The sequence below is a fragment of the Polypterus senegalus genome, chromosome 1 (assembly GCF_016835505.1).
Source record: "Polypterus senegalus isolate Bchr_013 chromosome 1, ASM1683550v1, whole genome shotgun sequence".
NCBI classification, from domain to species: Eukaryota; Metazoa; Chordata; class Cladistia; order Polypteriformes; family Polypteridae; genus Polypterus; species Polypterus senegalus.
Window position 1 is genome coordinate 22,919,533 of NC_053154.1, and position 12,426 is coordinate 22,931,958.

Consider the following 12,426-nt stretch of genomic DNA (forward strand, 5'->3'; position numbering starts at 1 on the left):
AGTTTGAGCACTGCTGCCTCACAGTAAGGGGACCAGACTTCATGTCCCAGGCCCTATCTGCATCAAATATGTATGTTCTCTCTGTGTCTGCATGTGTTCCCTCTGGGTGCTCCCAAATTTCAAAGACTTGCAGGTTAGGTGCATTGTCAGTGTTAAATTGGCCTAATGATTGTGTGTGTGTGTGTGTGTGTGTGTGTGTGTGAGAGAGAGAGAGAGAGAGAGAGAGAGAGAGAGAGAGAGAGAGAGTGCGTTTTTGCCCTGCAATGGACTGGCGCTCTGCCTTGTATCTGATGCTGGCTGAGTTCCAGCTCTCCCATGACCCTGTGCTGGATAATTTGGTAAGGAAATAGACGGATTAATAAAGCACTAGTCTATCTGTAGCCATAAGCAGCGGTAAGTGGATAACTTCTTCTTCTTCGGCTGCTCCCGTTAGGAGTTTCCATGGTGGATCACTGTAAAGAGTTCAGCTCAGGCACAGCATGACGGTAAACTCGCAAACACCGCCCACTTCCACGTTCCTACCACACTCATTACAGAAGAAGGTCAGCCTTCATTTAAGATGCTCTAAAGCCATGAATGTACAGGATGTCAGAAAATGATTTAAGTCATTTGTGACGGAGAGGTTGTTTATTAATTTGTGTTTTAATTAATAATTATTATTAATTAGGGTGGCGCAGTGGTAGCGCTGCTGCCTGGCAGTTAGGAGACCCGGGTTCACTTCCCGGGTCCTCTCTGCGTGGAGTTTGCATATTCTCCCCGTGTTTGCGTGGGTTTCCTCCGGGCGCTCCGGTTTCCTCCCACAATCCAAAGACATGCAGGTTAGGTGGATTGGCGATTCTACATTGGTGTGTGGGTGTGTTTGTGTGTGTCCTGCAGTGGGTTTGGCACCCTGCCCAGGATTGGTTCCTGCCTTGTGCCCTGTGTTGGCTGGGATTGGCTCCGGCAGACCCCTGTAGCCCTATTCGGATTCAGCGGGTTAGAAAATGGATGGATTTATTATTATATTCCTTTACGTTATCCCCAAGCCGTTAGTTCTTACAAGCAGAAAGATAAAAGTGACGTCACTTCCGCCAACGAGAACATACCACAGTGTCGTTCGAGATCACACTGACACGGTTTCTTTGGAGTAAACGTACACAGTGCTGATTGTCTCACTTTCTATGTTCTCCTCCTTTTTAATGTATTTAATTGTTGTAGATTTTCTTTGAAGAATGGCAAATGAGAAGAAATGTAGAAACTCCCCTCTGTTTAAGTCCGATCATACTTATACTAAACAGCCTGCTATACAATCCTTGCTTTCATCTGTGGTCCTGCCCCGGGACCATATCGGCTGGTCCATCATTAACACGGTTTATATGAACTTCTTCTGTCTGGGCGCCGTGGCTTTATATTTCTCAATAAAGGTAAGTCGAGTAAAGCACACGGCAAGCCCAACACCCTTTGAAATTATTATTATTATTATTATTATTATTATTATTACAGGGTCATTCTAAAGAGCGGGGTCCCGTTGTTATGATTCATTACTGTCTTAATAATGAAGCAAGCCAAACGAAATAAAGATCAAAGTATTCACGGATAAATGAGATCAGTGACGGTTATTTCCAGCACAAAAACGGTACAAATTCGTTCCCCGAACCTCTGATTTCTTCATTTGGGGAGCAATGAAAGGAAAAGTGTACAAGAACAAGCCTCGTACACTGAAACAATTACAGCAAAAAAATAAACAGGACGTTGCTGCCATTACACCTACAATGTCTGCGGATACTTTTGCCAATATGGAGCGCAGTGTCGATCTGTTTTTGCAAGAAGAAGGCGGCTATTCCCAAAACCGAATATGATTGGTTTGTTTACACATCTATCAAGGTACGCACTTTATGTATTACGTTTCTATCGCTTCATTATTATGTGAGTATCGCATCATAACTCGGGACCCCGTCCATTGGAATCTCCCAGAATTATTATCGTTGTTTTTCTTGTTCTTGTAACACTTGATTAGTCATGAAATTAATTTGATTCGCGTACATACCGCAATGGGAATTCAGCGCGCGTCCTGTCCAAATACATACAAATAGCGGTGTCTAAGCGATTCTTCCAAGCGATGTCATAAGGGAACCATTTTTGGCTTTCAAAAAAACAATCCAAATGATGCATTCATGAAGAACCATTATTTATTCAGACTAGTAAAAGTATGCGTAAATTGCCATCAGTAAATATTAATAGATATGTGAAATCCTAATGGGTTCCTGATTTAAAAAAAGAATCTTGCAGCATACAGTAACACAGGCTAAGGTTTGTATGCTAAACATTAATGAGTCCTGTTTTGTCCTTATATTAGGAACCCTTTAAAAGGCCATCATACTACATCCAAGCTACAGGTCTGCTGGAGCCAATTCCAGGGCGCAAGGCAGGAAACAAACCCCGGGCAGGGCGCACACACCAAGCACAATTTAGGCTTGACAATGCACTTGCATGTCTTTAGACTTTGGGAGGAAACCGGAGCACCCATGCGCAGACACCATGCAATCTCCACGCAGGGAGGACACAGGAAGCGAACCCGGGTCTCCTAACTGCAGCAACGCTACCCACTGCGCCACCCCCTTTAAACGCCCAAACGACTCATTTTCTATGCAAAGATCCCTTCTCAGAATTAAATGGTTCTTTGTCAAGTGATGGCTGTACGAGGATCGAGTGCCATTAAAGAACTAGTGTACCATTACATCCAACTTTGTGGACTACTGGATCATTCGGATGATAAGTGACTTTAGACTTAAAACAAATAAAATTTTCCAAAGGATTTTACAGTTATGACATGCATACATGTCATTTTTAACATCCATCTCCTTCTTGCAGCTTGCGGAAAGGGACAAAAAAGGCACAAGAGACTTTGATTTTCACAGGGTCGACCTTTTTTCCATACACCAGTATTCTTAGCTTGTCGGGCGATCAGGGCCGGATGTACGGTATAGTCGAACTGTCTAGTGAGGAAAAATGGTGGGGGTGGCATTAAAAAAAAAAAAACTACAGAGCTACGAACACTCTGGTTCAATATGACTGTCCGATTATATTGTTTTAGATTATTTGCACTCACTAGAGATGTTTGATTTTAACCCAACAATAAACACAATCACAATAAAACCAGTGTTTTCATTTATTTATATTTCGGTTTTAAAGAGTTTTATTTAAAAAATCTACGAAAGGATGCATTTTACGATAATGGTGATATTTTTATAGGCTTGCCAAGTAAGCCTCCCATTTAAATCGATTAAATGAATTGATAAAAAAAAAATAATATGGTCACAGTTTAAATGAAGCACAGTATAACAATTATGTTTAAATAGGAATCTTTACCCACAATTCATGATTACAGCACCCACATGCATGCAAATAACGCAATGTAAATATCCAATCAATTCACGACTTGGTAGAGATTTTCCTGCCAGCGATGCAATACGGAGAACTGCTTTAGCGTACGGTGCCAAGAGCGAATCGATGGTGATGAATAAAGGAGAGCGATATTTAGCGCTAGTGCCTCGCAGTTAGGAGACCCGGGTTCGCTTCCCGGGTCCTCCCTGCGTGGAGTTTGCATGTTCTCCCCGTGTCTGCGTGGGTTTCCTCCAGGATTTGTTCCTGCCTTGTGCCCTGTGTTGGCTGGGATTGACTCCAGCAGACCCCCGTGACCCTGTATTCGGATTCAGTGGGTTAGAAAATGGATGGATATTTGACAAGTATTAAAGTAAGCCCATTTGAGAGATGATATACGTTTGAATTAAATCCGCTTTTAGCAGTCATGTTGCCGTTTTGATCCGTTTAATTTTGTTTTGTCACGTGTCTTATGCTACAGTTTGAGGATTATTATCATGATTATTATCTTTATCGTTGTTGTTCGCGTTATTGTTCAATCGTGTAGGTCGTCAGACGTTAAGACTAAACATCAGTAAAATGTGATAATTAAACAGAACAATAACGGCAGTCGTATGGAGTCCTGGTGTTCGTAGGTCTGTATTGTTTTAAAAATTGCCCAAACGTTCGACTAAATCAGAGATCGCCATTTCCAATCCTGGTGTGCCACTGGCAGAAGGTTTTCATTCTATCCCCTTTCTTAATCACTGGCCAGTTTTTTTTCTAATAATTAACGTCTTTACCTTAATTTTAATTGACGTTTAAAGATTCAGTTCTCTGAATTACTTCATTTTTTTTTTCTTAAAACCCAAAAAAGTAATGAAATGTGAATTGAGCCAACATGACCAGTTAAGCAGTGCCCACAAATTCCCACCAATTTCACTCCAACCAGTTTCCTGATGTGAACTAAACCCTTTATTTAATTCCATAGCTTATTGCTGCTCTCATTCTGCCACAGCAGACATTTTCAAAGCGGCTGTCAACGGGCCGACGTTCCTGAGACCTTCACCTTTCTTTATTCAGATATTAATATCAGATATTGTTTGATGGACATAGATTGGCTAGCAACTCATGCCTTGGTTCGTTTTGTATCTTTTTATTATTTGGTTGCTAATTAAGGAAAAAAAGAAACAAGGGGTCTGAGTTTTAAATGTCAAGTCAATTAAAATTAATACAAAAGAGCTTAATTAGCAGCAAAGTCTGGCCACTAATTAAGAAGATGGTTAGAATGAAAACCAGAAGCCTCAGTACCGCTCCAGGGCCTAAGTAGGAGATCTCTGGCCTAAATGGTAGAGCCAGCCCAGGAAAAGGGATACACGAGTTGAAAGAAAAGCCCGTTTTTATATGAACACTCTACCTAATTGAAATCAGGCATGTAACTAATACTGCCAGTTATTTGCAGGATTTGTTTGGAATTTTGACTAATTTTATTTCCCGACACTCGAGTACAGCTGGCACCATTGGCATCGTCTAGAGTTAAGTAAACGCTGCCTTTCAGGAGGCGCATGCGCAGCAGTCGTGGCAAAGAGAATGGAGAGGTTTTTTATGTTTCAAGTAACGGTAAACACACGTGCAAAATAATTCATAATTTGCCATGCAGCAAGAAATCTACAAAGCCCCAGTTACCAAAAAGATTATATCTGCGCTTTTGATTTCCATGTCCGTGTGCCGGCTGCTCACTTTTGTCTTTTCCTTCTGCAGTCGAGGGATCGCAAAGTAGTCGGCGACTTGGAGGGAGCACGATACTACGGATCAAGAGCTCGCTGCTTCAATGTCGCAGCTTTAGCTGTGAGCCTCTTGTTTTTCCTGATCTTCCTCATTCTCGTCATTTTCTCTGTCTCTGTGATTTCCGGCAAGAGCTTCAGCCTGGAACTCGGCAGTCCGCAGAATTAGATCAAGGGGTGGGGGTCGATTTGTTCTTAACTCAATTTTACTTTTTGTAAAAATTGATTGATTTGTATGGAATGATTGCAATAAAATTAATAAAAAAAAAATTAAAAAAAAGGAATTAGATCTCGTGCTTTCAACAATTCTGTGAAGAGCTTCTTCAATGTAATAGTGTTACAGTTTATAGGACTTTTGTGTACATTTAATTATGGCACGTTTTTACAATAAACACTCAATGGTATTAAGTGACTTATTTCCCCATGATCTGCTGCAGCACTTTGATGTCTGTGATTTATTATTAATAAGAGTCATCTAACAAATGGTAGTATTTTAAGCAGGTTTAGATTATTATTGTTATTATTATTATTACCAGTAACGGCACACTGCACATACACTTGACTTGAGCATTCCTAGTTTTCATCCTCTTTCTCTGTACGTTTAACATTCATTTGCTCAGAATTTGATGCGCTTGCTGCTTTCTAAACGGCTCTTCTTTTCTCCACCCTAGCGGCCCGCTACTTCTCTTCTTTCGTCGGCATCTTTTCGCGTTAAAACTGATTAACTCAGTGCTTGTATTGCAATTACTTATGAGGTATGATCAATTTTTTCCTTAATTTTTCACTTAAGCTGCATGGTACGTAAGTCTTCAATCTGCCTCAAGAATGATTTAAGATATGAAGAGGTAGGAGAAGTGACCACGAAGGTGGTAGGGATTAGAGCGGCGCCCAACCCCCAGTTGTGGCCAGGATATTAGTAAAATTATTATTTATTGTAGTCAAAATCACGAAATTCGATAAATATGTAAATGAAAAATTAATTATTATTTAACGGAGTAAAAATCATGGAATGAGAATAAAATATTACCGCTTACCGATTGGAGTATTCATGTTAAACGGAGGTCCACAGTGAGAGACTAAATAAACGATCTATTCGTTTTAACTGACAATTAACTTTCTTGATATTTTAGTTTATAATTTAAAAACAGAATACGAATCTGAAAATCTAACAACATCACATTAAAGTTGGATAAACTCTGAAAATAATGATACCAAACATATACAGGTGCGTGGAAGAATAAGATGATGATGGTCATGTGGACCTCTAGCCATCAATCTATCAATGTAGGGTGTGCACGGTGCCCGGATCAGGTAGTGGTGGTGCAGGTCAACACCACAGAAAACCAGAAAAAGAACAGCTGAGAAAGTATGGGTTAGTATGGATTGTGGAGCCATGAAAAAAATGATAATTAAATGCATATACAGAATATCAGGGTTACACTAAAATGAAGCTATGAGAAAGCCATGTTACTGTAAAATAACGAGTTTTTAGGAGTTTCTTAAAGTGCTCCACTGTATCAGCCTGGCGGATTCCTATTGGCAGGCTATTCCACATTTGAGGTGCATAACAGCAGAAGGCCACCCACCTCACCACTTCTTTTAAGTTTAGCTCTTGGAATTCTAAGCAGACCCTCATTTACGATTTGGAGTGTAAGGTGAAAGTCATTCTGAGATACAAGATGGGGCAGATGATTTAAGGCTTTGTAACCCATTAGCAGTATTTTGAAGTCAGTTCTATATGACACAGGTAACCAGTGTAGTGACATCAAAACGAGAGATGTGCTCGGATTTTCTTTTTCTAGTTAAGATTCTGTCAGCTGCATTCTGCACTTGTAATCGATTGACGTCTTTTTTGGGTGGTCCTGAGAGGAGTGCGTTACAGTAATCTAGTCAACTAAAAACAAAAGCATGAACTAATTTTTCAGCATTTTGCAATGTTATAAAAGGTCTAACGTTTGCTATAATCCTTAAGTGAAAAAATGCTGCCCTAGTGGTCTGCTTAATATGCGATTTTAAAATTTAGGTCACAGTTAATAATCACCCCTAATTTTACCTCTGTCTTGACCTTTAAGCCTAATGCATCAAGTTTATCTCTTAGCAGGACACTAACAGATTAAGAAAACTTGAACTTTGCCTGTGTTTGCCTTTTAAAATCACAGGCCTTTGGTATTTTACAAATCTGTTACAAGATTGGCACTCCGGCCACTGTTATAAAACCTCTCACTGTTCCAGTGTGGTGCTGTGGTGTCACCGGCGACCCTCGGGTCCCAATCCAGGTGGTTCATCATGTGGAGGCTGCGGCGACGTGCTATCAGCACATCCTCCCAACCTCTCATCATCTTCACTTTCACCAAACAACAAATCTTTTAATTCTCGTGGATAAGCCTCTTCATTGGGAAGAAACACTACTTTTCCCTGATGGCAACACAAATTAGACGATCTACAAGTCTCCAACTTAAAGTTTCAATCTGAACAATATATTCAATGTCTTTTCTCTGTTCCGTTATTTCACCAAGTAAAAATCTCCATTTGTTTGCGCTAAGGCGATCTTTACTATCAGTTTTTTGAGACTTTCGATTTTTCGTACTTCCATTATCTCTAACGACATCTAACGACATTCTACTTTGTCATCTACTCTTTGTCTTTTAAAAGAATAATTCCTGTCAGAGACCTGTAGAAATGTGTGATCCCAAAGTGAAGATGAGCTTCTCTTCTCCTGTTTTTCTTTAAAAAGTGTCTTCGAAGCCCTGTGAATAAATAACAAATACAAAGGTCAGGATGGCTATGATCAAGAGATGTGAAGTGGTCTACGGTGGGTTTCTAAGGTGTTTGAACTTAACAGCTTGCTTCTTGAAAACAGTCTGTTGCCCTCTATAGATGGCGGGAGACTCCCTACACTGTAAAATTTTTCGTTGTAATTTAATAGTAAAATATGTTTACAGAGAAGCTGCTGTAGTTAACATTTACAGTAATACACTGTAATTTCATAATATAGTATGATACTGTAATATAATTGTACAATACTGTATTATGAAATTACAGTGTAATACTGTAAATGTTAACTACAGCAGCTTCTCTGTAAACATACAGTAAGTGGCTGGCAACTCTGCTGCCAGTATTTTACTGTAAAATTACATGAGAAAATGTTAGAACTGTATTTTCTATAGTTATGTATTGTATTTTTACATTGGTCATGCTGTGAATACCATTTTATAGTGTCACTACAGCATTGATAAGGACATTATTCTGCAATATTTACTTACAGATTAATTTAAACAAATAATGCTTCCTTCATTTGAAACATTCCAATAAACATTTATTTTTATGGTCTTGATTAGCTTTTTACATTACCAGTTTTTTTAATTGTTAGCAGTCTTTCATTATTTCCGATAAACACAAATGGTTGCAACAGAGGTGGGAAACACTGGCAATAAACATAGTGCAGCATTCAATACTAAATTTAAAAGTATAACACCAATGTTGACTTTCACATTAAAATAGAATAAGAACACCATGTTAGACAAAAATTGCCTAAACTGTCAAAATTAAAAGTGAACAAAGTGGTCTTGAATGAATTCCGTTCAAAGTCCATTATCTTACAAAGTGGATAGGAAAAATGAGGGTTTACTGCGTTCTTCTTGTTATGGACTACTTGGCTAGTCTTCTTGGATGTAGCTTTTCCTTGATTGGCCTTGGACATTTGTTCAGGGTTGATGTCAATATATCATCTAAATGACAAAAAGAAAGAAAAACACATGTACTTAATTATTTATAAAATAAAAAAAAATCATTCACTTTGTCATGACTACAATGGTTCCTCTTCAGGTTCATGTGGGAAAGTGAAGCCATAACACATCTTCAGAACAGTTCTTTAGTTCCTGCACTCTCAACAATTTGCATTCTCTTAAAAAGATTCAAGTACATAACTGAATTTGCCAATATTTACTTTTAACCAATTTAATTTATAGAAAAAATATCATGGTGTGTGTCAGGGTGGTTAATAGTGTGTCACAAAAATTTAATAGGGTATGAGAAGGAGAATAAGCTTACTGTGTGTCTAAGAGGAAGGTGCAAACAGGTGTAGGCAGTGTGTAATAAAGTCTGATGGAAGTGTAAGCCCGTTTTAATGAAAATGTATGTATGGAAAATAAGCCAATGTTTTACCTTTGAACAAAATCGAGGGTGCTTGCAGTCTCTTCCTATATTGGAGGTTGAAATTATAACATGTGTGGAAAAATAAAAAATACCAGTCAATAACTTGTGCTTGACAAATCTGAAGTATGTGACAGAAAGCATGTTCTATGGGGTGTGTGGTAGGAGTCATGCAGACCCTGCATGTTTACAGTGTACAAAAACAAGTGCTGCTTCTTGGGCGTCTAACGGGTGTGGACTTATCAGGCCCCAACAGATGTACTCCACCCTTAGATTATTTGATAATGTTTATGTAACTAAAGTCTTAAAGCCCTACACGAATGGGGGACACGGGCCCCTCGGTGCAGATGAAGGGCAGTGTCCTAGGGCTGTGTTTCTCTGTCATTTAACCTTTGCCTGGTGTGTATGAATAAAGAATATTTCTAACTTTAATTTTGCTTTCTCTGTCTTCAGTCACAAGAAACGACACCAAAGAAAAAGTGTCCACACATGAAGCAAACACAGCAGTACGGCCACAGACAAAGCTGAGTTGTGTTGGTTGCTTAGAGTTTGACCTGAAAATAAAAATTACAAAATGACATTCATTAAAGAGTACTCTAAAACATGAGAAACTTTTATCAGGTACAATTAGATATCTGCACTATTATGTCTACATACCAAGAATTATAATGCAAGGACTGTCAGGCAAGTTGAGTGTTCCTTGGACATAAAAGTAAAAAAAAAAAAAATGGACACAGCATGTAAACAGACATTACAACATATAAGCCACGCATGCAATAATATATATGATTTTCAAAAAATATTTAACTCACATCTGCTTGAAGCGTGAGTCCATCCATTTTCTTACTGAGGAGCCTGAGGAGCTCATTTGTGGTGAATTTTGAGGAGACCTATAGGTCAAACTAATTACTGAACCAAAATGCTGTTTCTTTGTTCTGAAAAATGTAATGAGATATCAGTTCTAGAGTGTCACAACAAACAATGTGCACAACATAATTAGCTTATTGTCTGACTTACCATGTGAACAGTTTGGCACTGAACAGGTTGTATGAACTCTTAAGATGTCCTCTTCTTTCACGTACATTAAATCTTCTACTCCTCAGCCTACACATTTCTCAACTGACTGATTGAGTGGCTCGTCAGGAAGGCCTGGTATTACTCACAGTAAGGTTTGCTTAATCTCTTTTTGTAACTCAGACATCATTCTAGTAATAGAAAATAATGACGAAGAACCATTACAGTCAGACTACACAAGGCAGGCAGATTATTTTGATTAATGCATAAGTGACCAACATTTTGTGATGTCAATCAGTGAACTCCCTGGTCTACAAGAAAGTTATTTCTTTGTGACAACATGTACTGTACATTGGAATTGCTGTGAATGAGAATCAACTGAATTTTCCCAGATACAACACCTTTGTCATTTCTGTCCAGAACAACACGCATGTTCTTTTTGTAAAGTGTTTCCTGACTGGAATGTTTGACAGTCACAATATCTGCAAAAGTTGCTACTCCTACTAAAATTTGCAACAGATCCACCAATGTAGTGTGAGCTGAGACTGTCTCCTGCTCTGGCACTTGACCCAAGTATTTAAAATCCTGCACAACTAAACTAACGGCATGTGCTCAATGCTTGACCTACAGAAAAGTAGCGGGATTGCACGCATGACACAAACAACAAGAATCTCAGGTTTTTTTCTTTTTTGATCCAAGTCAATTGGCAACTTGATATAAGATTAAACCTAACGATTCTGAATCAGTATTAACACACTGTTCTCATAAATGTATCTGCCATTGGAAAAATCAGAGAATATATTTTGTTCTGATTTCAGCTTTTGTTTCCTTATATTGTTTCCTGAATAATAAAACAGTGCTTCTAAAGTTTGTTTAATAGGAATGTACTGAGAAAAGTTTTCCTTGCGTGATTCATTTTTTCTAAGGTAGATGGATACATGATCTATAAAATAACAGGAACATAACTATAAATTTTAATGTGCTGACAAAACGGCAATATTGTTTCAAAATCATGATCACAAAATTGACGCTGCAGCATTTTAGGTCAGTTGGTTAATCTATTTAAGTCAGAAAAATATGCAATAACTCATTGCTTTAAGCAGGTTCCTTAGCTGACACTAACTGGTAACAAATAGCTAAGCTGCCACAACTGCTTTGACTAACTTTAAAGGTTACTGAGTTAAAAGAGTTTGGAACTTGTGTACTTTGTGCAAAATCACTTTGTCCTTATATGTAAAATGATAGCATACAGTAACATCTGTTATTTTATAATGCCAGGATGTCTAAGTGACATTTTACTTTAGAATGAATGTATGTGGTCTAATGACACACTGAGCAAAAACGTATACTGTATGCAGAGTACTTTGTGATAATTTAAAAATAAAGATATTGTTTAAAAATTAACTGGACGAAATGACTTTCCACTACAAGCAAGGCAAAATAGCTGTGCGGGCTATACAGGCTATTTGATACTTTAAGTACAAACTAACTAATAAAGTTATGCAATTATACACACATACAAACACAAATGCTGAGGATGTGAAACGACTGTCAAATGAATAACTAATGAACTCACTCACATAGCCAAAAAAAAACTTAAAAAAAAAAAATGCACAAAAAATAAAAGAGACAGAGGCTCACCAAGTCAAAACGGTAATGAATTGTTTCTGGAACTTTCAATTCTCCCGCATCACACTCTGTTCCCGGTCTCACTCAACAATGGAAAGTGCAAAACGAATAATATTAAAAATAAATGAACTGAATAGGCAGAGTGATAAAAAGATAAATAATTATAAGCTATAACATAATTAACAGGACGTAGGAGAAGTTCTAAAAGTTTTAATGTGGTTTTTTGAACCAAAACCTCTGCTCAGCTTGCACCGTTCTTACTTCCTCGTTCAAACCAATCCCAGAATGCCTTGCTTGTACAATATGTTACTGTACCTTAACTAGTTTACAGTATGTTACTGTATTTTTGATATATTACTGTATTAAGTTTTGAAAACAGCTCTTTGCTGTAGATGTACAGCCATTCTTTAAAATATTACAGCATGTTACTGTGTAAATAAAATACAGGAAAATACTGTAGGAAACTCGCTGTAAATTTACAGCAATCCTTTACAGTGTAGGAGAAATG

General features: G+C 38.1%; 1 protein-coding gene and 1 long non-coding RNA gene across 4 annotated transcripts; one reads left to right on the forward strand and one right to left on the reverse strand.

The window, feature by feature from the left end:
• Positions 1-207: 207 nt before the first annotated feature.
• LOC120523381 (interferon-induced transmembrane protein 1-like) lies at positions 208-5,348 on the forward strand. Its single transcript, XM_039744651.1, has 2 exons — positions 208-338; positions 5,101-5,348. The coding sequence occupies exons 1-2, from the start codon at positions 264-266 to the stop codon at positions 5,290-5,292; spliced, it is 267 nt and encodes an 88-aa protein (XP_039600585.1). The 5' UTR covers positions 208-263; the 3' UTR covers positions 5,293-5,348.
• Positions 5,349-8,456: 3,108 nt separating this feature from the next.
• Positions 8,457-12,177, reverse strand: LOC120523387. Of its 3 annotated transcripts, none has more exons than XR_005632614.1 (6): positions 11,931-12,177; positions 10,293-10,480; positions 10,088-10,210; positions 9,933-9,974; positions 9,703-9,829; positions 8,457-8,851 (listed from the first exon to the last, which is right to left on the reverse strand). It is a non-coding gene; the product is annotated as an uncharacterized LOC120523387 (long non-coding RNA). The 3 variants fall into 3 exon arrangements; XR_005632612.1 differs by having other exon boundaries at positions 9,288-9,829; XR_005632611.1 differs by lacking the exon at positions 8,457-8,851 and having other exon boundaries at positions 8,859-9,829.
• Between the last annotated feature and the right edge of the window lie 249 nt (positions 12,178-12,426).

What these genes read in the sequence shown, in the direction of transcription:
- LOC120523381 (XM_039744651.1), top strand. Translation starts at nt 264, where the DNA reads ATGGACTGGCGCTCTGCCTTGTATCTGATGCTGGCTGAGTTCCAGCTC. An exon ending in ACCCTGTGCTGGATAATTTG is followed by an intron (nt 339 to 5,100) that starts GTAAGGAAATAG and finishes TTCCTTCTGCAG; the next exon opens with TCGAGGGATCGCAAAGTAGT.